At 41.8% G+C, this 26,788-nt stretch overlaps 2 protein-coding genes across 9 annotated transcripts in view; one reads left to right on the top strand and one right to left on the bottom strand.

The window, feature by feature from the left end:
* Window positions 1–13,595, bottom strand: part of nrg2a (neuregulin 2a) — a 74,624-nt gene extending 61,029 nt beyond the window's left edge. For all 6 annotated transcript variants that reach the window (XM_048270138.1, XM_048270115.1, XM_048270131.1 and 3 more), the window contains exon 1: window positions 12,215–13,595. In XM_048270138.1, coding sequence (XP_048126095.1) covers window positions 12,215–12,623 — 409 coding nt within the window. In that variant the 5' untranslated portion in view covers window positions 12,624–13,595. The remainder of the gene's footprint in view (window positions 1–12,214) is intronic.
* puraa (purine-rich element binding protein Aa) lies at window positions 12,690–26,411 on the top strand. 3 transcript variants are annotated; one of them, XM_048270168.1, is made up of 2 exons: window positions 12,690–12,760; window positions 22,488–26,411. In XM_048270168.1, the coding sequence occupies exon 2, from the start codon at window positions 22,565–22,567 to the stop codon at window positions 23,423–23,425; it is 861 nt and encodes a 286-aa protein (XP_048126125.1). In that variant the 5' UTR covers window positions 12,690–12,760; window positions 22,488–22,564; the 3' UTR covers window positions 23,426–26,411. The 3 variants fall into 3 exon arrangements, with proteins under 3 accessions (XP_048126125.1, XP_048126117.1, XP_048126135.1); XM_048270160.1 differs by lacking the exon at window positions 12,690–12,760 and adding an exon at window positions 15,010–15,167; XM_048270178.1 differs by lacking the exon at window positions 12,690–12,760 and adding an exon at window positions 16,354–16,371.
* The last annotated feature ends 377 nt before the right edge of the window (window positions 26,412–26,788 follow it).

The raw sequence follows: 26,788 nt of genomic DNA on the forward strand, positions 1-26,788 counted from the left end.
ACAGCACCAGACGCGATCAGCCACAGACACACACGTGCGTACACACACACACACACACACTAGCCAGAACAAGAGGTTATGACATCCACAAAAAACTACACTCATGCACGCACATACACATATCAGATTCACACACACACACAAATAAACAAACACGCTCAAACATACAAACAAAAATCCACATCCATTCGTGACATTAAAGAGAGCTGTGGAATTAACAATGGATCATAAAACAAATGGATGAAAAAGATGAAAAGGTTTTGTCCTTTACTATGCCAAATCTAACAGTGAGTCCACATTTGAGAAAAATATTCAATAAACATCATTGTAAGAAATCTATTTTCATACTATTTTATTTTACATTATTACAAATTATTTGTATTTTGTATTACTTGGTGCAAAAATGATGAAGTTGACGGACATGTCAGAGAGAGCTTGTTCATTCTCGGCTGACAAGATGATGAGGGAGAGGCAAAGGAATGCTGGAGAGGAAGAGGATATGAGAGGGACAGACATCTCTCTGATAGCACTGCTGCATGTGGCCACTGGTTGCCCTTGACCACATCCATGACCCTGACGAACTTCCCCTCCTGTAGCCATTACAGAACATGCCTCAAATGTGTTATCACATGGAGATATCACACACTGACTAAAGTTGGTTACTATGTGACTAAGCTAACAATGTCAGGCACGCTTTGGAGAGCGGCTGACCATGAGCGTACAACACAGTACGTCTTCATTCATGAAGGCCTTTATCACATGTGTGTGTGTGTGTGGGGGGGTGTCTTGTGATGTTAGTGTTCTTTTTGGTGGAATGCCTCTGTTTCAGACAGATGTGGCGTAAAGACACGCTAGCCACTGTGCTCACCGCAGAGCAGCGGGAGGTCGAGACGCCAAGGGTCACTGGGATGGTTAGGGAACCAATGCACACAGACACCAGATCAGCCCATGGAAGGACCTGCCTCTCTCTTTCTCTCTGTCCCTTTTTTCTTTCTCTCTCTTAGCTCTGCTCTCTATCTTTCAACAACAATTGGAGAGGGGGACCAGACGGAAAGATGGAGTGTTTGGACAGGCAGATAAACACACTCCTGCACCAAGTCAAGTCCTCTCCAGATTACGGCAACAAAATAACTAGTGAGATTAATGAATGTGGGGAAAGAGAAAGACGTAACTCTTGCTAGACTCATCCACACACACAAGCATACACACACACACACACACACACACACACACGCACACACACACAAGCATACACACACAAGCACACACACACACACACACACACAACACACACACACACACACACACACACACACACGCACACACACAAGCATACACACACAAGCACACACACACACACACACACACAAGCATACACACACACACACACACACACACACACACACACACACACACAAGCATACACACACACACACACACACACACACACACACACACACACACACACACACACACACACACACACACACACACACACACACACACACACACACACACACACACACACACACACACACACACACACACACTTTAGACCAGAGGACACATGCACACCATAAGACCACATAAGGAAATAGTGGCCGTAAACACTGAGCTCATAGTTGTCACTTCACAATAAAGTATGCTAGCCTGGGAATACCCATACGAACCTTAGGCAAATTTGGGATTTGCTCTGCAGGTCCGTCTGGCCAAGAGGCCACTGAAGCCCATTTCCAATGTCCCTAAAACACGGGCACTTAAACACAATCGCTAATGTGCATTTCTTTGGAACTGAGTAAACAACTGCATTTAAAACCTTCGTTTACAAGATTGCTACACTTCTGAAACAATTTGGTAAGTGTTTAATGTACCAATTTACGTTTCATTTCACTGCTAGTTACGCCCTTGCTGGAAGTCGTAAGTCAGTGAACCTTTTCCAGACCCACTCTCAATTAGAATTGAGAAGGTCTGCGTACTAACCAGGCTAAGCATATGCATGAATGAATTTCTGGTTTACTGGACAGTCATGGGATTAAATTATTAATATTTCATTTGTACATTTGCACAGATAATTATCTACTATGCACTAGTATTTTCAAATCCAATCCAAGACAGTCTACCAAACAGGGCACTCTGCCTTAACATCACAAAAAAGTAGCATCTGTTTCTACAATGGATGAGCAGAGATGTATATTCTGATAGAACCAGAGAGCCCCATGGAGTCAGGTGATTAATTACAGGGCTACGTTCAAGACACCAGGATAATGACCATTCTAGTTTTACTCTGAAGTAGTGTGCCGTGCTGATCTGCTCACGGACAAGAGTGAACTCCATGTCACTGACTTAAGAGACTGCTTAAGAGAGAGAGTGAACTTCACAATTAACAGATCAATGCATGAATTGCCCTACAATCCTTTACTACCATGCTCACCACATACAACCTGGTTACTCAGCAAGGTCTCACCACAATCTTTACATAAACTGAATACAGCCAAAACAGCATGTCCTCTCCAAAATAAGGCATACCAGGTGAGTATGCAACTCAGCACTGAACTGATGAGCTGAACTGATAAATGTTCTGGTTATGCAATGTCACCAAAACGTCATCAAATACTCTCAGGTTTATTAATACTGGAGTTTACTTGTTGCTCATAAATATGTAACCCCCTACAAAGTGCATATTTTGCACAAAAATGACCTATTGTAACCTTTTTCTGATAACTTTGTTATGCTTTTCACCTGTATGGGATTTGGCATGTTATAGGCAGACACAACTCTAGCCTTAGTCTTATTTATATGAGTTATGTGTCGCTTAACAAGGGCCAGTGGCCTCAGTGCTGGAAAAAGGCAAATTCTTCTCTGTCCACCTCCCAAAAACTAGCAAGAGAACAGTCATCCATTCATTCTTTTTTTGAGTCTGTTCATGTCAAGACACACATCAATCCACACCTACGACATACCTGAGGAAACAAACACTAGCTGGGGATGCGTGTGGTGTGTGTGGCAAACATGGCCGGACACGTCCCTAAAAACACACTCTGAGGCACCCAGTGGGAGTGCCGGCAGCCCCTCTTTTCAACACTCCGGCACTGCACACAAACACACACACACACACACACACACGAGTACAGCAGCCCTTTCCATGGTCCTCTTGTTTTTTCCATTTTGCTGAGCTCTTGTCACACGCAGTGCCAAAAGTGCATGCATACAGCACTGCATTAGCTGCACATATGTGCACATATGCACATGCACGAATATGTGCAGATATGTAAACAAATATGAGTGTGTGTGTGTGCGCGCGCATGCATACACAGTAAAGCACACACACTAAATATTGCATTCAGGGCATTTGGATACATGGATGTCAGTTCATGCAAAGGGAACACACATCTCCACTCATGTTCTGATTGCATGCAATGACTACCATCATTTGGGGATTTTTAGATCATTTACAAGTACAGTGCTGCATATGTAGTAGCACTGTCCTCATTCACAAATGATTGCATGCGTTTGCTTGTGCATACTATTGCCTGAGCTTTTAGACAGAATGGGAAGTGTTATGGGATAGAATGGAGAGTGTTATGGCAATCAGTATCAGTGTGTGTGTATGTGTGTGTGTGTGTCTGTGTGTGTGTGTGTGTGTGTCTGTGTGTGTGTGTGACATGACCCATTAGCTGACCATTTGTCTGGCAAATCGCAGGTTAGCGTTCTTCTGGCCTCTCTCTAATAGCAGCATTAAAGGCCGAGGGAAAATCCCACGAAAGGACGCCTCCCAAGCATGTGAGCCGACCACAGCTGACCACACACGTGTGTGGAGAGAAGGACCGGCCGCTGCGTGCCAGGGTGATTCTGGGAGAGAGGTCATCTGCTGGGTCCTTCCCCCTGCAGCTGCGTGCTGCCCGTGGATGTGCCTGCGTGCACGCTGACTATTGCCTCTGCTACTGCTGCTGCTGTTGCTGCTGCTTTGCTGCAGTAGGTAGGCCAGCACAGAGGGTTCCTGATGAATAGTTGATGAGCAGCTTCCGGGCAGAAAGCAGAAGGGTAAATCTATCCACTCCAACAGCCTCCTACTCAAGCAGCAGCATACTACCCCCCCCCCCCGTTGCCTCCCTTCTCTGTCTGTCCACTCTTTCCTTCTTTCGCACCACAGTCACAAACATGTCTCCCACAGTCCGTTCAACAAACCCAGGCAGTAGTAACAAGGCTCATTTGGCGCTGCTACAAGCAGTGATATTTTTTATTTGGTGGGAACCAAACGAGAGGGGAATGTCCTGCACAGTCGAGCCTCCCATCTCCTGGACGGACCCCCTGCAACGTCAGCAAGGCCACGAGGCATTGTCTCTCTCTCTCTAGCTCACTCTGCCTATGGTGATCAGCTTTTAAGACCTCTTTACCTGACGGAGTAAATTATTATTCACCTGCGTCGCTGAGAGCCCAGGGCCAAAGATTAGCCTCCACGTGCTCCCCTGCAAACTGGCAGAGTGGAGGCTTACAGTAGGAGGATGCGAGCGCCGCTGCAATCAGGCATTGTAGAATCTCACATACATTAATAAATATGCACATCTGCATTCATAACATATCATATGCGGGGGAAAAAGCCAGATGGCATTCAACATCCCAGCAGATTACCCCATACAGAAAGATATTTCAGTTTTTATATGAATGTAAAATGCCCATAGCAAGTCAGTAATGCTAGTTAGACTACTAGCGGAAGAGCAGTTGAATTTAACTACATTCCATGATCAAAAGTGCCTAACACTAAGACTGGTCAGCTCACTGCGAACACATTAACCTGAACCTATGCATCCACTGCGAACATATTATTCCTGAAGTCCAAAAGGTACTTTCTTGCTAAAAGCCATGGTAACTGTAGAAGGTTTAAACAACGTGTGCGCAGATTGAGGTATCCATTTCCATTAAGTCGGAGTGGGCTGGAGGCAGAATAGAAAGCACAGGTTGGCACAAACAGGAAGGACTAATGAGAGACTAATACAAAACTTCTGCGCTTCGCCGCCATCAATCCCCTACCCCGACCCCTGTTCGCCTCCACCCCCTAGCCAAACATATGCAGGACCTTACAGTTTATTTTCCTGTTCAGGGTCCACTGACAAAGACGTGGGGAGGGCTAAAAACAACACTGGTCCAGATTGTCTGTTGTGATAGCTCAAAGTCTCGCTGCCCAAGTCCACGTTAAACACATAAGCTCCACTCTGGCTCAGTTCTGCTCAGCATACACTGAGGGCAAGGGCCAATTCCAGACTTTTTTTTTTTGTTTTTCAAAAATGCAAATACGCTCATAGCCATAATTGTTACAAAAACTTTTTTTGTTCTCTCTACCAGAGCTTTGTGAGCAGGGCCCGCCACTCCAGTGTGCTCTCAGAGTATGCAGTTTTAAACCCAGTGGTCTGTTCAAAAGCTGTAGTGCAAAGGTCCCCCCTTTCTGGATATGCAATGCTGCAAAAGCCTGAGAGGAATCTAAAATATAAGTGGAATGCTTCCCAAGTGGTGCCCGGCACTGAACATGTGGTAAACTCTTCATCGGACCCACTCGTCCTGGCCAGCACCACCATTTCATGTTTCACAGAGAGCAGAAGTGTGTGTGTGTGTGTGGGGGCAGGGGGCACCTTCCATGTTTGAAAACGACTCAAAAATCTGTCATGGTTAAAGAATTATTCATGTGTTGCATGACGATTTAGAATTGAATGGGACAGTGACGCTCCAGCTGAGACGACTGCTGAGAGAGAGAGAGAGAGAGAGAGAGAGAGAGAGAGAGAGAGGAGAGAGAGAGAGAGAGAGAGAGAGTGGAAGAGAGAGAGTGGGAGAGAGAGAGAGAGAGAGAGAGAGAGAGAGAGAGTGGAAGAGAGAGAGGGGGGGAGGAGAGAGAGGAGAGAGAGTGGAAGAGAGAGAGAGTGGGGGAGGGAGAGAGGAGAGAGAGACAGAGAGTGGGAAGAGAGGAAGGGGAGAGAGAGAGAGAGAGAGAGAGAGAGAGAGAGTGGAAGGGAGGAGAGAGAGTGGGGAGGGTGAACTCTTGCCTTTTGCCATTCCTGTTGGATGAACTCTTTTTGGGGGGACGAATTTTGGATGACTTAGAATCCTGCTCATATACTGCCTCTATGTGGTGAGTCTGATGCATTTTCCACCGGGTTCAACATACCGGTGCTCTGTGGAAAAATACACTGTTAAAAAGCGAAATTAAATAGACAAAACATTTCTATGGCAGCTGATGTGTATTTTTATTTTTATTCTTTAGCTCTTTAGTGTAATACCACAACATATTTTTTATACTCGAAAATGTGACAATATCTTTTTTAGATTTAATTGAAATACTTCAACAAGTTACACAACTGTGCAGAATGTGCAGTTTGGAATATTCAGGATTTCAGATTCTATAAATTTAATTTTCTACATGGGTTGACATAACTGTTACCGTACACTTGTGAACAAGCATGACGTTGTTCAGGAAAGTACAATTCTATGATCCATTCTTGGTCTATTGCAAACATCCAAACTATATCAACTTTTTTGTTTTTATATGAGTGTCAGCACATGTTCACCTTAATAAGAGCTACAGCATGGCACAAACAACCCACACAGCGCCCAGACAGGACCAAACCAGTCGAGCACCTGGAAAAGCCCACTCTGCCATGCAGCCCTTGTCTGTCAGGGCCCGAGACTCTCACCGCTGAATTTACTGTTCCTCAATTACATGGCATTACACAGGCTTGCCATCTTATCCACCATAACCCCTCATAACCCCTCGCCTCCCAAGAGGCGCCCGCTCGGCTCATCCCACAATTTATAGAGGTGCGGTGAGCGGGAGATTGCTGTGGGGGGTGCTTGTGTCCCTTCAGCAGCTCTGGTATGACTCCTGCTGATGCGGGTCAATGGAGGAATGATCTGTCCGGTGGAAATACACAGGAGCATCACACTTCCCTTTGAATGCAAAGCATTGAGATGTGACAGTGGTGATGAGACTGGAACATATGTTAGCTGGTAATATTATCTGTCTCACGGCAATGCTGGTGATAGTGGTAGCAGCAGTGGCGGTCTTAAAAAGAGCTGATTTAAGCATGTTGTGCAATAATCACACGCAAGCATGATATGGGTGTGAGGGATTGAGTAAATAATGGCAGAGGGACGGTCTTTCCTCAATGCCACTGTCAGCTCACACAGCTCAGGCTACGGGGGTATCTTGGGTGGGGATATCAGCCTAAATGTCATTCAGAATAGTCCCCTTCAAACATTTTAGTTATCTTTCAGGGTACAAAGACTGATGCACATTCGTGTAAAATGTGAATGTGTAGTCAATTACTGACATGCAATTTAAAATAAAACATGCACAAAACAAAATCTTTTCTACAAAAAGACTACTCAATAGATGGAGGCTTAAATAGATAAATATTGTTGCCAGCTGTCAGGGTCAGATTTATCTTCGGAGGCTGAGTTTAATCTAAGATGGCTGCACATTGTCTCAACTGTAATAAACCTGAGAACGCGAGGCCGTTTTCTTGTGTGCGGCGGAATGAGTGCTTTGGTAATCTATTGAAACTACATCCAGCCGCTGCACCCAAGAAGTGCTGACTAGAAAATCAATGGCTGCAATTCAAATGTGACACTGCATTTAGAGCCAGAAATAATCTGCTCAATGAGAAAGAAATCTCAACCTCTTTCAGTCTTCAGCAATTCTGCAATGTAGCCTCACCCAGTTAATGTTTGTTCCAAACCTCACTCGACTTCCTGAAAGCAGTCCATCTCCACAGTGACCTAAACCAAATACACTATGGCACAGATACTGCACTGTGGCAAAGTCTCCTTGGATGTGAAAGGCTATTTCAGCTATACTTCCATGAGCCATTTTTATCATTTAAAGGAAACAGATCAATACCTGATAATGTCGAAGTTATCGAAGGAAAAACTAAATTGTGCAAGGCCTGAAAATGTTTGAACAATTAAAACTGACAGTTGGTAGCAGCAAAATGAATATGTTTAAGATTTTAGTCTTTGCAATCAAATGAATCCAACTACAAAGTCATCATTGTGCTCATTATCATGCATCACTTATCCCCTTAAAATACACACACACACACACACAGAAAGAGAAATACTAAATACCCTCTCTATACATTGTTTTAGATCAATGTCATAGTCAAGGTAAAAACATGTATTCCAGTAGCCTGGTGGTCAGCTGTGTTTGATGGGAAAGTGATGTGAAGTCCCACCTATGTCTAAAGTCACGGTGGCTAGCTACAGTACATGACACAGAGCTGAGTTGGCACATCTCTCCCCGTAGGTCCCTCAAACAAGCCGAGGAACAGCACTTCCTTTGATACTGCACCGACGCAGACCAGACGCACAAGTCAAAGCTTTGAAACAAGTCTGAAAGACAGCATATGACTGAGAAGAAGTGACGCACCGAGTACAAGCAGTATTCAGCCACCCAGGGGAAGTGTGCTATGAACGGGCCATACAAAACAGCTAAAAGGCTAATCACTCCAAAACAGGTTTCAAGGGTAGACACATGCTACATTTCACTCACCCACTCACAGGAGATGACACATTCATAACACTTTTAATACCGGAAACCCAATTCCAAGTGGCAGACATGTTACATTTTTTGTAAAAGGAAGTAAAACCGAGGACATAGAAACAGGAAAAGTCTAAGCCACAAAAAAAATAAAAATGTCTGTAGCTATAACTATAGTACATAAAAGTACTGCAGCTTTTTTGCCAAACTATCTAAACAAACAAAGATTACATTTCCTTGTGATGCAGTACAAATACGCTGGTGCCAATAACTGTGGTGGTTCTCGAAAATCATCCGATAAGATTTTCCCGTAATCTTAGGTATGCAAGAGGATGCTTGAGTGCATGAGTATGTGTCTTTTCTCATCCTACTGTCACGAGCCTCAGCTCTTTATTCAAATGCGCCAGTGCCAGGAGCCCTGGGCCAGTAAGGGAAAACACTCCAGGCTGATGAACCTAAATGAATTGTTGTCATGGGTAACCAGGATCAATACCTAACCCTATCTGGGTATTCAACTGTCAGTCAAGACCTAAGCAGTTCTCCCTGCTGTCAGCTAAAGACCTTACCCTTCTCACTGATAACAACTGAACATGTTGAAGTTACTGTAACAAGGCGCACAGCACATTCAACACAAAGGAGCTCGCTCACAAGGCAAGCCATGAAAAGGAATCGTTAAAAGATCCAGGATTTGGCTGTGTCGTGCTTATAATTTGGACATTAGACACACATATTCGTGCCACAATATGCCACGGCACAACGTGTGAATCTCACATTCAGATGTATGCTGACACATTTGGGCGAGGAAGAATTGGCAGAAATACTGACACATTGAGAGCCAGGGAATTCAGATGCTCTTCCTGTGGTAAGAGCCAGAAAATACAATTCATCAGGGAAGGCTTTGACTACCCTGTAACAGCCCTCATATCCCCAGTACATCCACAGATGCAAGAACTATCACACTGTGCTACAATGATGAATGTCCTCTTAGCCTGGGAAGACCATCTATTAAAAGAGCCGTAGCTTTCAGGCCAAATATCTGGTTGCACAGTGAGGCGAGAATTGCCAGTGACTCTATCCCAAATTAGTTCAATCATATTTAAACAAAATCCCTGTTTGTCTGGAGGATGTGGGTGTGAGTGCACGATGAAGAGGCTTTTTCTCTGCGATACCGCTCCAGAAGTAGGCCAGCCTTAGTGCACCTTCTTTAGTTGCCTGCAGCTGAAGAAGAGTACCATAAGCTCCACTGCAGTCACAGCCTTCTTACATGTTCACATTGCTCTCTCATTCCCAAAGAAGGCGCATCCTGTATCCTATACCTACAGAACAGCGCTCAAGCCAAAAAGAGGAAAACGACACGATTCAACTCAATTATTTTCAAATCTTACACAAAGCAATATATATATATATAAAACGTAAATTACATTTGTTATGTTAAATCCATTTTTAACCATGTTAAACTAAAGCACAAAAAGGACAGGCTCTGCCATAGCACACACCCATTCAAAGGTGTATAATATCACTGACAAGACATCTATCCACCTCTTTCTTAGAAAAGGGCTTCCAATACCCTTTCTTTGAGAGGTACTGAAGCACAGCATGTCAGACATACGCCACTTTTATTCCTGCACTGAAAATGGGTCCTTCCCCTCGGTGCATGTCCATCAACAGCTGTTATTCCCGTCCTGTGTCATGTCGTGGTGCCAGAGCTTCCTCTCAATATAGTGCCATTACTGCCACGGGCACACTCAGAAGGGCCCATCCGCTGCAGCTGAGACCTCCCTGTTCTATGGGTGGGGGCAAGTGAGCCTTTGATAAACAAAAAACAGTACATTTCCTCGGTCAAGCAAAAAATGCATAGAAATATAGATAGATAGATAGATAGATAGATAGATAGATAGATAGATAGATAGATCGATAGATAGATAGATAGATACTGTAGATAGAGGCTATTTATTTCACCCTGTCAAAGTAAATATCACGATCAAACAATAAGAGCATTTTCAATATGATCCATGAGCAATCTACAACCTATTCAGCAAAATAAACACAACCTTGCAGTAAGAAATGTATACCCTTGTTTTCTGCCCACCATTGTTGGCAGACAAACACACACACACACACACACACACACACACACACACACAAAACACAACATGTATTCCAGTGTCTTGGATGCGTAGGTCTGCACCAGAAGAAAAAAATAGAACACCATCCAAACGGTTTCTCACTCTCAGCTCACTGAGTCATTAGGGATGAAAAAGAAGCACATGCAAACATAAACCAGTGAGGCAATCTACCATTTCTGATGCTGCTGGAAGAGAAAGGCCCACGCCTGCCTGTCCATACAGACCAGAGAACAGACAGACAGATAACGGGGCCAGATTTGGCAAATCTTTTTCATCCAGGTGCTAACTGGCAAATAGTCAACATAAATGGAAACAATTTAAACAGTGACAAATCAGAGAAAAGTGAAATGTATAATGTGCCAAAGATTCTATCTTAGCCTACTGGTTTATGCAAAACATAGCACTGAACAGTGAATGTACTCTTCATAAAATACATTCAAAGTTCACCAGGGGAAAAAGTATCAAAAGTATTACTCTCCTTGGTCTGTGTTTGTGAAATACGGTGTGTCTTGTGAGCACAGTCTCTGTCCACGCCATTTTACAGCACCCTGGACAGCGAAAGTTGTTCTCAAACGCTCAGCCAACTGATTGTACCTTTACAGCAACTACTTGCTCTCTGTACTTGAAGATGGTCCTACTGATTGGGCACGTTTAGAATTCCACATACTCTCAGTCTCAGAGTGAGATCACTGCAATGAGGTGTGGGGGTGCAATTGCAGTTTTCTCTTCGAGGACAGAGTGATTCATTATCACAGAACACATCTAATGTGAGCCTACATGTAGTAGCACTAGCTCAGCTAACCCAGGCTTAAGGAAACGCTATCCCAAAAGTACCAGGCTACTTGCAAAGGTGTGTATTGAAACTTACATTCATATTCCACTTGAAACAGTCCTGAACTCCTTGGGGCATTAATTAGGGTGGGCCTACTATAGCTTAGTTCAGAAACATGTTCTTGGTGCAGAAGTTTAGTTAATGACACAACATCTCTAAATGTGTAAAAATGTTGATGAGTTTCTTTATGTTCTAGGTAGGTTAGAGTTTAAGCACATCCTTTGTAAGGGTTATGATAGATAGATAGACAGGCAGATATATAGATAGATAGATAGATAGATAGATAGATAAATAGATAGATGTATATGCAGTGTTGCAACACAATAACAGAAATCAATTAGGGCCACAAGCAAAAAATAAGCCTTCTCTTGCTCTTACCTAGTGTGTGTGTGTGTGTGTGTGTGTGTGTGTGTGTGTGTGTATTCGTGTGCGCGAGCTCGTGCGGCGCATGCTTGTGTTTGTGTGTCTGAATGTCTGTGTGTATGCAAGTATGCGTGTGCAGCTATGTGCAATATGGCATCATGAAACCTAAATGTTGATCAAACCTGTCGATTAATGCGGGAGATACGCCGCGAATGATAAGGTTTTCTTCTCCAGGTTAAGTGTGACAAAGCCTTAAGCATAAGATACCCAGTGCCAGAATAGCATATCAGACCAGTCTTCACCGCAAACCACTACCAGGTGCCTGTGTTTCTATCCGAAACACCAGGCAAAGGTAAAGAATAAACTTACCGCAGTCCTCACATAAGATCTTTCCAACATCTTTTTTTAGATTCTTTCCACTAGCATCTAGGGGTGCAAATGATGCCTTGAAAACCAATGGCTCGTCGGTGGGGTCCATGAAAAAAATGTACTTGTGGTTCTTTTTCACTTTGGCGCACGGAGCCTCCGAGCTAAATTCCCCCACGGTGACGAGCTGCTCCCGCTCCAGACCCCCGCTGTTTCGCGGCCACACGTCCAGGACTTTGACATTCACACTGTACGGCTCCGCTGAGACGTTCAGAGGCGCGGACTGCACCTTGCCCTCGATCACCACGGTGGATTTGTGAGCCTGGTCCTGCAGGGAATTCAAACTCGGGGAGTAGCAGGCGAAGGAGACCCCGATGACCAGCATGGATAAATGTACTGAGTCAAGCCTCATGCCGCCTGCTTTGGCTCGGTGGTCGCTGGTCGCGTTGCGGCAGGGCTCTCTGGGCAGCGGGGCGATGGCGGTGGAGCTGGGTTGAAGAAAGAGATTGCAAATAGGCTCCAGTAGCTCGGCAGCGCGGCAGACCTTGCGTAAGTGTCCATGCCATCGGGATCCGCTGCTTTTTTCCAATAAATTTGCAATAGGGAAACACCAGCTAGGAAACCGGAAACAGCGTAATGATGCTGTATTAAATTCCAGTCACTTCATTCTGTTAAAGTAGGTTCTAAATATGCATGGTATTCACGGATATCTTCTCTCCTCCATCGGCTGTTATGCCGCCACACCAACCGCAAAACGCCGCCAGTCTATTTTGCCCAAAAATGCAGTCAAGTAAGCGCACAGCACAGCGCTAGATCTCTGGATCATTTGCTGCAGAGAAAATATACGAAATACTGCAGTGCACAATTCGCGTCTACTTCCTAAAAGACGTACAATTTACTGTCCTACCGAAATATGAGTGTTTTGTTAATCCAATATCTACACCGTCACCGCGTTTTCCTTCCCACTTGTCTACCCACCTCCCCTCCTACCAAATTGAAACATTAAAAATATTCAGGTTGAGGCTTCCGCACAAATAACAGATATACAGTTAAAGAAAGGTGGCGAACGCCAATGTACCGGCGAATAGGTCCCTAAAGTATCCAAAGCTCAAACATATCACTCCATATCTCTCTGACAATATATATCCATGTTTGCATCCAAATAACCACTAGAATCCGTCAGAGAAACGTATAACCGATCCCCCTCTAAAACTGTCCACTCATTGTCAGTATCGATGGAGTAGACAGCTCTCCCAGGATTGCTGTTCCTGGGGCGAGGGCTATCGCTGCAAAAACATACGCACGTCTCTGACTCCACAAACGACAGTTTTGAATGAGTTTTTCGTCTCATTCTATCACTGAATCATGCCCTGCATTCAGGTCACATTCGCAGCTGAGCCTCTAAAAAAAGAATGAGGCGTTGCACCAATCGATAGATCTGCACGCTCTGCGTTGTGCTATTAGACCCATCAACGTTCACAAAAACAAAACAATTAAGTTACAAACGTTGTGCTGCATGCTTTGGTGTGAATTATCATTCAATACTGAGCGTGACGAACCGACTGACAAAGTTTTACAATAAACTTAAGGCTAAAGTAAGGCTATAGTGCTTAAAGATTTAGGTTAAACTCAGAAGCGTCAGGTTTGATATACAGAGACACTCCCACTCCTCCCTTAGTGCATTGATAACAACGTGCTTCAATTAAAAAATTATTATGTAAAATGTCATTCTTTAAATGTACGTGTAAGATAAACCTGTGGCTATGCAACCAAGTCGTAGTCAAACATTCACTAAGAGCGACATCTGCTGTTTCGGGTGCATTCTCACCACAGATAACAGCGCGAGGCCATATAGTTACAGCCTACCATACAGAATCAATCAGTAGCCTCTTTCTATGCCCTTATAATGTAGCCCTAGGCCTACATCAAGTACCGTTTGATTGAAGTTCTGCGCATATCTGTAGGCTAAATCACAGTCAGCACTGCTACATCAAAATCACCTCACCTGAGTTAGCAGGTAGGTGGTCAACATTTATTATCTCGACACATAAACTTAGTCGAAACTAAATTAGCCGAAGATGGTGTTCATTAACTGAGGACACCTAATTTGCAGGTGGAAAATTTAGCCTACTCGGCAGATAGTTAGTGTAGCGTACAAAAATGCTGCTGTCCATGGTTCTGAATCGTCATATCGCATCAGAGGTGAAACCTATCGGCCTAAATCAGTTTATCAAATTAACCTACGAAATAGTAAATCTTTTCAGAATTTTAAACATTTACAATCATTTCAGTTCAAAAACACGCTTAATTAATAGGCAGGGGGACTGAACTCTATCTTGTGACTGTTGACTATCCTTTTTGGCTACATTAGCCTATAAGCTATTACATACATTAACTTCAAGTGCAAATCACACTGGGAGACGGTGAGCAGCAATATGTTTATGTATCTGTATACTAATCTGATGCTATTCTGGGAGTTTATCATCCTTAAACAATGCATTGAAAACTGTGGGATTTAGAACACCATTCATAAGGATCACGATAATTTGCTGAAAACTTGGTCTGACGGATTTATGTCGTGTTTAGGCTAATTGCAAAAAGGCTCTCTGAATTTCAGAGTCTGAAATCATGTCTTTTACAGCCGGCTTTAGTTTAATGCCTGCAGTTTCCTTAGTGCAACAGTGCGAGGCGCACTAACGTTGCCATTTACTTAGCAACTGAACGTGCTGACATCACAGGACAAACGTACAGCGTTGAGTCTGTACGTGCGTCCGTTTCTCCATGCCACGACTCGCTATTTCGTTCCATCTTGTGAAAAAGCGAACCAGCGAAGCAGTATTACGGTACTGCTGACAGTAGGCCTTCGAGGCTTGCTGGTTCTCACTTAGTGTTTTACTGTCTGTCAGCGACTGACGGAGCTGGGACTGACTAGCTCTCTGCCTGTGGACTAAGCGGGGTAAGGATAAGCCGAACGTTGTCGCTTATTATCGGGTCTTTGACTTTGGCAAACGGACGTCTCTATATGTCACCCTGCATTCTGCAGAGGAATTCGCTGGTCATTACAGTATTCAACTCTTTTGCACAGTCATCGTAGGTGCAAGCGTAGCGTGGTGATGATATCCAATGTAACCTCTGTTATTTTTTAGGTAATTGCATGGGAGTTGATGTCAAAATTGCGTGCGGCATTAGAAAATATCCGGTCTATGCCTTTCAGACTACAAGGGTATTCCGCAATGAGACTGTTTCGTCAGCGATGGTTAAAAGTCCAAACACTCTTATACAGACAACCTATAAACAAACACGACCAAATCGGTCTGCGCAGATACTTTTACAGACTCTCTCCAACCCCACCCCCAACTCACACACACGCATGTGAACACGCACGCACACACACACATTCACGCGAAGTAACATCTACTGAGCAGCGACAAGCTATTGATGACTGAGCAGGGAAAAATAGGCCCAACACTTTGAGTTGAGTTTGATATGTTGGAAAAATGAGTGAGCAGGTGGGCTGACGGCAGCTCAGTATTTTAAGGTCATACAGTTCAGTCTCCAAAAGAAAAAATATTGCTGCGTTTTAACAAAATGCACAGGCAATAGAGATAATATATCTATTCTGTCGTATGATCTATGGTAGCCTCATCACCATAGGCTACCCATCCCAGGCTGTTGATCCTGACTGAAAGGGCAACCTTACTGCTTTACTTTAAAATGTCGGGTTCGTGCTTATGGTGAAAGGTTGTCGAAACTGAAGTTTTGAAAATGACCAAATGAAATTACTCCACCCCCACCACCCTTTTTGTGTGCATTGGCTGGAAATGTTCATGGCTCGGTCCGAGCCTATATGTTTGTCCAATTAACAGAGCCAGTACACATAGCCCATGCTGCTAAAGGACCATAAAGAACAATTAGCTTAATCTGGCAAGTGAGTTGGATTAGAATAGCAGAGTTTACCTTCCATTGTGCAGGCACTAAACAGAAATACCATTAACCGAAGTTTATATCAGGTAAAGACCTAGAAGATGTCGATCTTAATTTATTATTAAATAAATGAGACACACATCTTACATCAATTAGTGCTGCTCATCATCTTCAGCTGTTTCCTAAAAATCTTAGGTTGCAACCCCCCTGAATTGGAATTCAAGTGAGATACAAAGGTAGGTAGAGTATCTTGACTATTCTAAGATTTGATCGAATGCTAATTTTCAGATGTCATGAGCCCTAAGCAGGTGTATGCATGCCCGCCATAGAAGAATATTAATATGCATACTAACATAGGATACTTGTGCACATTCTATAGATATACGACACAGCACTGCAAATTTGGATTGGTCATTAATGGATAAACATGGGTAGAATAGATTCTATGTCTGAAATAAACCTACTAATTTGTATTTTTATTTCACACATTTGGAGCATATTGTGGGACATTGAGATACAACCACTGCAGTCATTTGTCAAGTATATGGTTAACAATTGTATGTGTGTGTGTGTGTGTGTGTGTGTGGGGGGTCCCTTGCTTTGGAAGGAATTGCTGTCTATCTCTCTTTTCCTTCCCTGTCTCTTCAGTATATACAGTAGAACGTCAGAATAAACTATTTGGTTTTTGTCTCTTCGTTCTCCCTTATTGAATGTTTGAAAGTATAAGTAGACTAAATAACTATAGTGTTTATATAAAAAGATTGGCCTAATCCATCCCCAATGAATTCCCTAGATTAGCATGGGCCTGCTTGTATTTTTAGCCTCTACACGGATTGTCTCGTTCTCTCTGCCTATGGCTCCACTGCTGTTAACTTTTCCAAAAGTTTGTTTATTTTGTTTCAGTCTGCCACTCAAGTTCTCTATGTGAATTAAACAAACCAGTGTGTCAAGCAGAAAGTAAAACTGCGGTGAATGAATGAATAGCACACGTAAATTCGAACGAATGTTTCTCGAGTCAGAGCTTCAGACAGTGTCTATGGACTGAACCATCGTAGGCTGCGTGCGTCTGTATTCAAAACTGCATGTCTAAAATCCACCTTCTTGCATGACGATGCGTAGGGCTAATTATTCATATTCAGTATCGGCAGTATTAGGCTACCGGCATTATAATACTGCTGATACATTTCAACCTAGTATTGCTTGGCAATACGCTTTTGGTGTGACATAGGCTAGCTTTATAGTCAACTTTAACAATATGCAATCGCACACTATAGTTTTATATTATAAATATTCAGATTCTGTCTAGATAAAATAATTCAAGACAGTTATGAAATAGTGTCAAGTCCAGTTGCCCAGCTGTCAAGTCGTTATAGCAGGGGATGCCGTTAGGTAACATGAAATTGGATAATTTGCCTCACATTTCTATATAGTTGCTTATATCATGATGTATTGCTTAAAATAATAACTCTTCTCCTAGTTACTCTCCACTGGCTCCCTATAGTGGCCAGAATTAAATGTAAATCTCTCACTTTGGCCTATAGCACACTGACTGGATCTGCTCCCTGCTATCTTAATTCAATGATCAAGATATATACCGCCCACTACGGTCTTCTGATGAGCGTCTGTTGTGTCGACCAGCCATAAACGCTAGGTCAAATTCAAGACTATTTTCCTCAGTGCTTCATTGTTGGTGGAATGAGTTGCCCAATGCTCTCTGTTCCTGTAATAGTTTTGGGTCTAAAGGCATACCTGTTCAACATGCACTTAGTTCATTAAGCGTTTCTTATTCGTTATGGTTTGTATATTATAGTATTTATTTATTTATTTATTTTCATTAGGCTATTGATTGAATTGACATTGCTGTTTATTATTGCTATTCTCCTTAATGTAGTCTTACCAACTTTTTAAATTCTTTACTGTTAAATTTAACTTTGTGTTGTTGTTATTTGTATGTCGCTTTGGACAAAAGCGTCTGCTAAATACCATAACCATAAAAGGGCTAAATCAATGACAAAATGCTTCATCCAAAGGTTCCCCTCTCACTGTTATATTTTCTCAGCAGAAACACACTATAATAATCACACTTTGATTAGCCATGCACAGTACATTATATTGCTACATAATTGGCCACAAAATGCCACACGGATGCATTGATTTTCCTTAGCACCGAGTGAACAGAAAATCTATACTTTTAATTTCTTATCAATCACTACATCACTTATATATTCAATAATTGGGGGGAGGATTAGGTATGTGTTTGAGGTAAGGTTACTCGGCTATATGGTTCATGCACGGAGTTGTTTGACAAGTTGGACACCAGCTGCCACAAGCATAAAATGCAGATCATTACTGTATCTGTATACGTTTCACTCTGCTTTAGTAAATGGTAACTATTGGCAGTAGTAGACTAAACAATGGATTTATATAGGATATATACATATCTAATATCCAGGGGTGCGTTTCATAAAACCATAATTGCTAATTGCAATTTCCCATTGCCAACAAACTAAGTTGCTAACAGGTTAGCAACTTTTGGGAAACGCACCCCAGACAGTTACCTAAGCCATACATTTCACTTGCACTGGTAAATGGTACAGAATCTGCCTTTTCGACACAGAAAATAGTTTTATTTTTATTAGGGACATTACTACTTATTCTAATTCTATCTTTAAGCTTTTCAGAAATGTGAATTTAGACATGATAAACAGAACACAGTATGCTTTTGTAATGTTTGAGAAGTTTAATGTTTGGACAGAATGAATAAATGAAAGACTCATAAAGGCTACGTTTTTGAAGTGAGTCAAGAATACAGAACCAAATCAACTAATTACTCATCTTAACATAGCCCTAAAAAAAAAACTATCTTCTGTGTTGTAGGTATGTTAACACATAGGATATTGTTAGAATTTGTCAGACCAGCAGATCAATATTCTTTATTAGAAAGCATAACATTCAGAAAAACAGTCAAATAAAAAAGCAGAAATTATTGACTACAACGATAGCCTAATTTATTTTAGGCCTACAATGGATTTATTCTTTATGTATCATGTTTTTTACCTTCTAGGGCAATGAATCTCCTTATTACCTCGATTAAGATAATTTTTTAAACGAAATTAAGAAATGGTTGGTTAAGAAATCATAAATAGGCTACATGTCTATAAATAAACTAGTTTCGTTTTGTAAAATATGTTATAAAAATATTTTCTTCGTTTTTGTTTAGAATAAAGTTAGTTTTATATTAGCATTACTTGTAAATAATAATAAGAAGGATAATGCTGCTTAATTTATATTTTTCTTTCAGTGGTTGGTTCCATTTTCAAGTGTCTGTTAGTTATGGCCTTTAGGAAATGTTTTCATTTACAAAAGTGTGGTGGGTGAATTGGCTTTACCCCATTAATATTCCATTTTAAATTCGAATGAGATGAATTAGCCTCAAATTAGGCATTGTTTTGAATTCAATGACAACAAGTGGCAAATGCGAAGATTTTTATGCTGACTAGACAATTCACTTCCAAATCACATATAAAGTGGCTACAATAGCTTTAATGGCTGTTTTCGAAATGGCTAATGCACACTGCTTGTATGGAAAGAAAGTGGCACGTCGCGTGCAGTAAGTAGCCTATGCAGCGTATGGCATTTCGGAAACAGCCATTGACGGCATTTAGGCCTACGCTATTTTATTTGAAGAAAATTTATGACATGATACATTTAACAATTCACTAATTGAAAGCGTTCCTAAAAATGGCATTTGTCTTTCCTTGATTCGTTACTTTTTTTTTACCTTGTATTTAGGTAGGCTATATATGATAACCTAGACTACTACCAACACAATGATCCACGATGATCATGCGTATTGCAGGTTAACAGTTCCGAGTCAGGTAAGGTTCTCTCTGAAAGAAAATGAGTCGATGGAGAAAGTGACTTGCAGAGACTATAATGGGGGTATTAATGCGTGCGACTATCAATGTCAGGAAAACATCAATTAAGCCTATAGCCTAAAAAGTGCTTGACTCATTCCTGAAATTGCGAATTGTCTTTCGGGAAACACACAGACTAGACGGTCTGTGTATTTTATATGAACTTCTGCTTCCTGCCTGCTGCTGCAAGATCAGTTTATCCAATACTGAAGTTCTAACATAACACTATAGGGCAAAATGTTGGGTTTCATAAAAATACTATCTTGATCCAGTAGGCTACTTGTTACCTTAGATCTTTGTTATGCTTGCCCTGCTGTTCCAACAGCAGGCATGATCAGATGATGCATTACAACGGTAGGCTACAATTTCTGCAAGAGAATGAGTTGGTATGGGAAAGGAAAGAAAACAAATGCAATTAAAAGTGTGCTTGACTATCAATGTAAAAAGGGAATGTGTGTTTTGTACAGGATGTCATTCTAAGTTACACTATATATATTTTATATTTGCATTGGCATTCAATCAATAGTTATGCTTCTCTGTTATGTGTGCACTCTCGCCAGCAGAATGAGCTTTATTTGCCCTCCTATTACCTTGCATCCTGATTGCAGGGCTGTTAGGCTTAGCAAGGAAAGTGTCTGTGCATGTTATACATTTTTTGAAGCATGAAGCTATGCATACAGTATATAATTAGTCATTTCCAAATCTTAAACAGCCCAGCCCAGCCCAGCCCAGCCCATGCCTGAATTTAGATAGGCTTACACACAGGCAGTGCCTCGGGACACAAGGCTCTGCGATTGTCATCCTCGATTTGACAGAGACTGCTCTGTTTTAATGCATGTAACAACGACCCTGGCCTATAGGCTATCTCGTAGATAGACCACCTGTTCGCGAAGACTGATACTCAGGAACACGAAGCTATATGGTCTTAATTGATATGACCATACAAATAGACTGTCTGGACATACACAGACATAGTCCTTAATGAATAACTTGCCCTATAAATTAATTGTAACAAATCCCGACGCAGACGACTTATAACGCACGTCACACTCCTCTCCTTCAATATTTTCATGGGTTTCATCAGGTCCCTTTCCACAGGTGTATAAAATCAAGCACCTTAATTATCAGTGCAGACTGGAAGGTGCTTGATTAATACACCTGTGGAAAGGGACCTGATGAAACCCATGAATAGCCTATAGATTAACATTTCCTGAGGCTGCCTCTATGTTGCTTTGCCTGCCGACATAAAGACCCTTTTAAATTGTGTCTCCAAAATAATCGCCACCTGCCATTTGATAAATGGAACTGAAGGCTAATGATTCTGTGTAGGGCGAGTAGACGCATATCCCCCTTCACCAGAACTTCTAGCCTCTGAAGTTAAAAATGCAGTTATGGGACAGTTATAGCCTAGGCTACTACTATTTTACAGTTTTATTTTACTTACTATTTTCATATCAAAATATTGCAGTCAAGTGCAGTAGGCTACTATATCGTGCAGTGCAGTTTTTTCCATGTCCAAATATTACATTTCCTGCATATGAACTGAAAACCATTCCTTTTGACTCTTGAAGGCAGGCTTGAGCAAAATTCCAAAATTGAATTGAAACTGTCTCTTAAATTCCAATTGAATTCTTGAATTTCACTTGCATTTTAATTAAGGTAGCAAACAGGAAGCAGAATTGCAATTCGAATTGTGCACAACCCTGCTTGAAGTAGTCCAGTTATGTTTTATAAGCTACAACAACGTGTAGTGTACTACTTTACAAGAGGAAGGATGCCATTACATTGTACAAGAAACTTAATTCATATCTGAATTGTCATAAAGTGTAACGGTAGGCTATGTTGGTAGCCAATGCACTAAACCAAGATTCATCCTTTTTTATGGTTTATGCACATTTGTTTCAGGTACATCCACAGCCAACCTTTATTGAAACTATTGCTTTCATATGCGCTTAAAATCTTACAGACAATAACAATGATGGGTTTTCAGGAGCCTGCTTACAAACCTACTATAGGCAGCTGTAGCCATAGCCTATACAAGCCATACAGCAAGCCAATAGAATAATACCTCAAAACTAAGCGCAATGAATTTGGTTAGCTGTGGGATGAACAGCTGGCGCTTCACAATGTCACTGTCTTCTCAGGGTAGCCTTATATGAAAAATGGCTATTGGCTATAGGCCTACGCGCATTATTCACATAGGTAGGCCAATTATGATTAATGCATATTATTGTCAGGACATATAGGCTTGTTGGCTATTTGCCCAGTATGAGTAAGCCTAAGACTTGATATGTTGCAAAACATTATTTTCTCTCAAAGAGCAACAATGTGGCAAGGTGACTAAAATGTACATTGCCAATGAAAATATTGTTCTTACCCTAATATTTAACGACACACACTAGTTGAAATGTACCTCATGTGCCTCTCTCATGCAGATCTCGCGAGAGCGGTGGCGTGGCTGGCTGGCAGTAGGGTTGCAGTAGACAGAGGGAGAAGGCAGGCAGGCAGCATCATGGCGGACAGAGACAGTGGAAGTGAGCAGGGAGGAGCAGCCACGGGCCCGGGTGTCGGTTCCATGCACCCAGTGACAGGAGGGGCGGGCTCGGCTTCCGGGCTGCAGCATGAGACGCAAGAGCTCGCTTCGAAACGGGTTGACATTCAGAACAAACGTTTCTATCTGGACGTAAAACAGAATGCGAAGGGCCGCTTCTTGAAGATAGCTGAAGTCGGGGCTGGGGGAAACAAGAGCCGCCTCACTCTCTCTATGTCAGTTGCTGTTGAGTTCCGTGACTACCTGGGGGATTTCATCGAACATTATGCCCAATTGGGTCCTAGCAATCCGGACATGGTGCAGGATGAACCGCGACGCGCTCTGAAGAGCGAGTTCCTGGTAAGAGAAAATCGGAAATACTACATGGACCTGAAAGAGAATCAGAGAGGCCGGTTCCTAAGAATTCGACAAACGGTGAACCGGGGGCCCGGATTGGGATCCACGCAAGGCCAGACGATCGCTCTTCCTGCCCAGGGACTTATTGAGTTTCGTGACGCTTTGGCCAAACTCATTGATGATTACGGAGTTGAGGACGAACCCGCAGAGTTGCCAGAGGGTACATCTTTGACTGTGGACAACAAACGGTTCTTCTTTGACGTGGGCTCGAATAAGTATGGAGTGTTTATGAGGATAAGCGAGGTGAAACCTACGTACCGCAACTCTATCACGGTGCCCTACAAAGTGTGGTCCAAATTCGGAAACACTTTTTGTAAATATGCAGACGAGATGAAAAAAATTCAGGAGAAACAGCGAGAGAAGAGGGCATGTGAGCTACAACAGCAGCAAGAGGAATTGCATGGCGACGATGGAGACGAGGATTGATAAATGGAGAGAAAACATGCAAAATTAATCAAAATAACAAGAGAAATTATAATTAAAACTTTACTGTAAAAAGAAAGAAACCTAAAGATTTAACTGTAACTGTTTAACTTCAAGGGAGCACCACCCACAAATCAAACCTCCACAGACTGACAGTTGCGACTACATGTCACCCATCGCTGGATGTTACCCACGTAATCCACCATTAATACAGTAAGCGGCTGCTAAACAAAGTAATAACATTATATATGAACCGTGTTTCCTACTTGATTACAAATGATAAAGAACTTGAGTGTTTATTTCCCCTTATTAACCAAGAACTTTTGTACACGTTCAAGCTATTACAAAAGGTGTTTGCAATGTTCAAATAGAATTGTTGCCGAAATGCGAGAAACAAGACCTTTTCTTGTGAGCTAATGACTTCAGCACAAATCAGAAATTTTAATTTTACTGTCTTTTTCTCTTTTGTTCCTTTTTGAACCAAAACGTAAAACCCTTTCAAGAAGGTTGTCATGTTTACCACCACATATGTTTCATGTGAGGGCTAGGGGTTGAAATGTCATGCAAGCATTCTGCCTGTCATAGGTAGGCCTACAACAGGCAAATCCATTGGAAGGGATCAAGAGCTGTTTGCAATAGGCTATACATTGCATCGATATCACACATATTGGACTGGATGGTGGATCTCAAAATGAAGACCTTTCCAAGAGGCATATTAATATTATTAATGTATTTTTTTTATTGAGTCATGCAGATCATTATTCTATATCTTTGTGTCTTGTTGTCATGCAGTGTGTATGGAAAAGGTACCTGACTTTTTTTAAGGAAGTACAGTAACTACTTGCAGCAATGACATGAGTGCTTGAAGATGCAGTCCATGATTTGGTTTCACTTTTCCAAAATGTTGTAGTTGGAGCTCAACAGCCTATTAAATTACTCACCTCCTCCATTCTCTTGAAGCACCATTTTGATTGGCTGGGATTGTTTATGGCTCAGTGTGAGCCACATATTGTATGTTCATTTTCCATTTACAGAGGCGGGGCTGCGTACGAACACCGCCCTTGAGCGCAAACACTGAATGGACAGGTCGAGAACTGTGAGGAGCAATTCACTGAACTCGACAATAAAATGTAGGAAATTAGTCATGGACTGCACCTTTAATGACATATTTGTAATATAGAATTTTCAACCCTTCTTTAAAGCCCATTAAAATGTACAGGATCTTACAAAAGTGCTAATGTAAAAAAAAAAAATGCAAAGTATGATTTTGTGAATCAGAAGTATTTCTGTGCTTATGGAAAAGAGAAAAAACATCCCGCGTTTTCAGTGGGAAGAATTTGACAAACAATCTGTAAAAGTATTTAAAATATCTCTATCTGTCACTATATATATGTATACAGATATAGATCTGTATATAGATATATAAGCATATGTGTGTGTGGCTGTCAGTGAGTTTGTGTGTGTGTGTGTGTAACAATCTACCAATGAGTAAATGAGTGGTACGGAAGGATGCTGTAGCTGCATGTGAACCTGTACACAGTTGCATTGAGATGGACATCTCAATGACAGTCCTCAAGGACCCTGCAATGAAGTGGTTTTCAATTATAATTAGACTGTTAGACTGTCTTGTTCAGATCACTAAATCTTTGACCACCAATGTGGATTTCACTTAGTCTGTAACTGTGGTGCCATCATTGCGGACATGGTATGTACCAGGGCAGTGACTACTCTTTAATTTTTCAATCCTAGTGCCGAGGTCAGTCTACAGCAGCGAGCTCATGTGGAAAGGGAAACCATGACTCAACGAGGTCCTTGAGAACCTGTGTTGGGTGCCACTGGCATTGATAATACTTGTTGAGGAGCGTAACTCTTCAGCATTTAAAACAACCTGGTGCCTTACACGCTCGGCATGCTTACACGCTGGCTGGTGCTTTGGATTGCAGTTTGGGTTCATGTATTTGATTACTTTCTTAACCTTCTCGATGTGTGATTTCATTTGAAAGTCTTGTCCCTCCCCGTACCTTCCCCTACCTTTTGTGTGACCACACAACTAGTGATGCCCACTGGTTCCCCTGGAGAATATAGGACATGGGTTAAAGTCGCAACGATTTCCCTGTTGACCTATATCCCCAAACCCAATCATCCAGGCATCGGCCTACATGTAAACATGGAAGGGGGTGTTCACCTGGACAGTAGTGTGAATGAGCTAGCTCTTCACTTGCAAAGCCTAGGCCAGTGATATAACCACAAAGGGTGGTAGGGAGTGCCACTTTTAACTGGGTAGGGATTTAATACGCTTGCACTTCCCCTGTGCAAGGTTTCTTGTAATGCTATGGCTTGGACAGTAACGTGTCATTTGTCAGAATTGTAAGGCCTCTTGTTAGAGGTATAGTCAGCATGTCTAATTTTTCTTTTCTAACATTATTCCACATTATTTGTCATTTTGAACATTTTGGCTCACAAGTTTTTTTTTTTTTTCTTTGTCTTTCTTTCCAGTGCTATATTTCATTACTGTGTGCAATATCGTATGTGCCAATTGTGGCAATATATGTATATCAATTAAATATAAGATTAATATTTGAAAGCATGTGGCTGAATTCCACGTTTATTTCTCTCTTAAGGGTTTTTTTAAAAAAAAAGCCTTTTTCTGCACTTAAACTAAAGGTCTGTATCTGGGTGAGGAGAGTAGAAGAAACACCAGCTGCCCAGTCTAGACGAGGCTTAGAGACCACTCCATCACATCCACACTACATTCATTGGACACCTACCTGTTCACCATTCTCTCCTGTGTCCACACTCCTCCACCTACCGCACCATCAGTGGGGGTTTCTCGATGGGAGGGGGAGGGGAAGGGGCAGATGTGAGGTTGTATGAGTGGCTGTACATGTGGTGTCAGTGTTTCAGTGGGGGTTTCAGTGGGAGCTTTTAGCATGCAGTCATGTTCCCTGGTTGTACTAAAAACAAAACAAAAAAAAAAAAAAAAAAAATATATATATATATATATAAAAATTAATATTATATATATATATTGATTGGAGGAGATCCCTATGAAAGTGTATGATGATCTTTATTCTGTCTTCAGTGGTTAATGGATGTCTAGCACATTGCTTTCCCAACTAGAGGAAGTATCTGACTAATATGGTATTTGGAAAATGATCTCAACAAGGAATGTCTTGTGCATTTTTTCTTTAACTTATATTCCTTATGTTTTCAAAGATGATTATTGAATAACGCATTCAATGTTGATAAGTCAAATATAATTTATGTACATTTTACAAAATTTTAAAATAAAAGAAATGTTAATTTACCTACTTCTCACTAAACGGATTGCATCTTTCCTGTTCATGACTTTGTGTGATGCACTCT

The sequence above is a fragment of the Alosa alosa genome, chromosome 2, assembly GCF_017589495.1.
Source record: "Alosa alosa isolate M-15738 ecotype Scorff River chromosome 2, AALO_Geno_1.1, whole genome shotgun sequence".
Classification (NCBI taxonomy): domain Eukaryota; kingdom Metazoa; phylum Chordata; class Actinopteri; order Clupeiformes; family Clupeidae; genus Alosa; species Alosa alosa.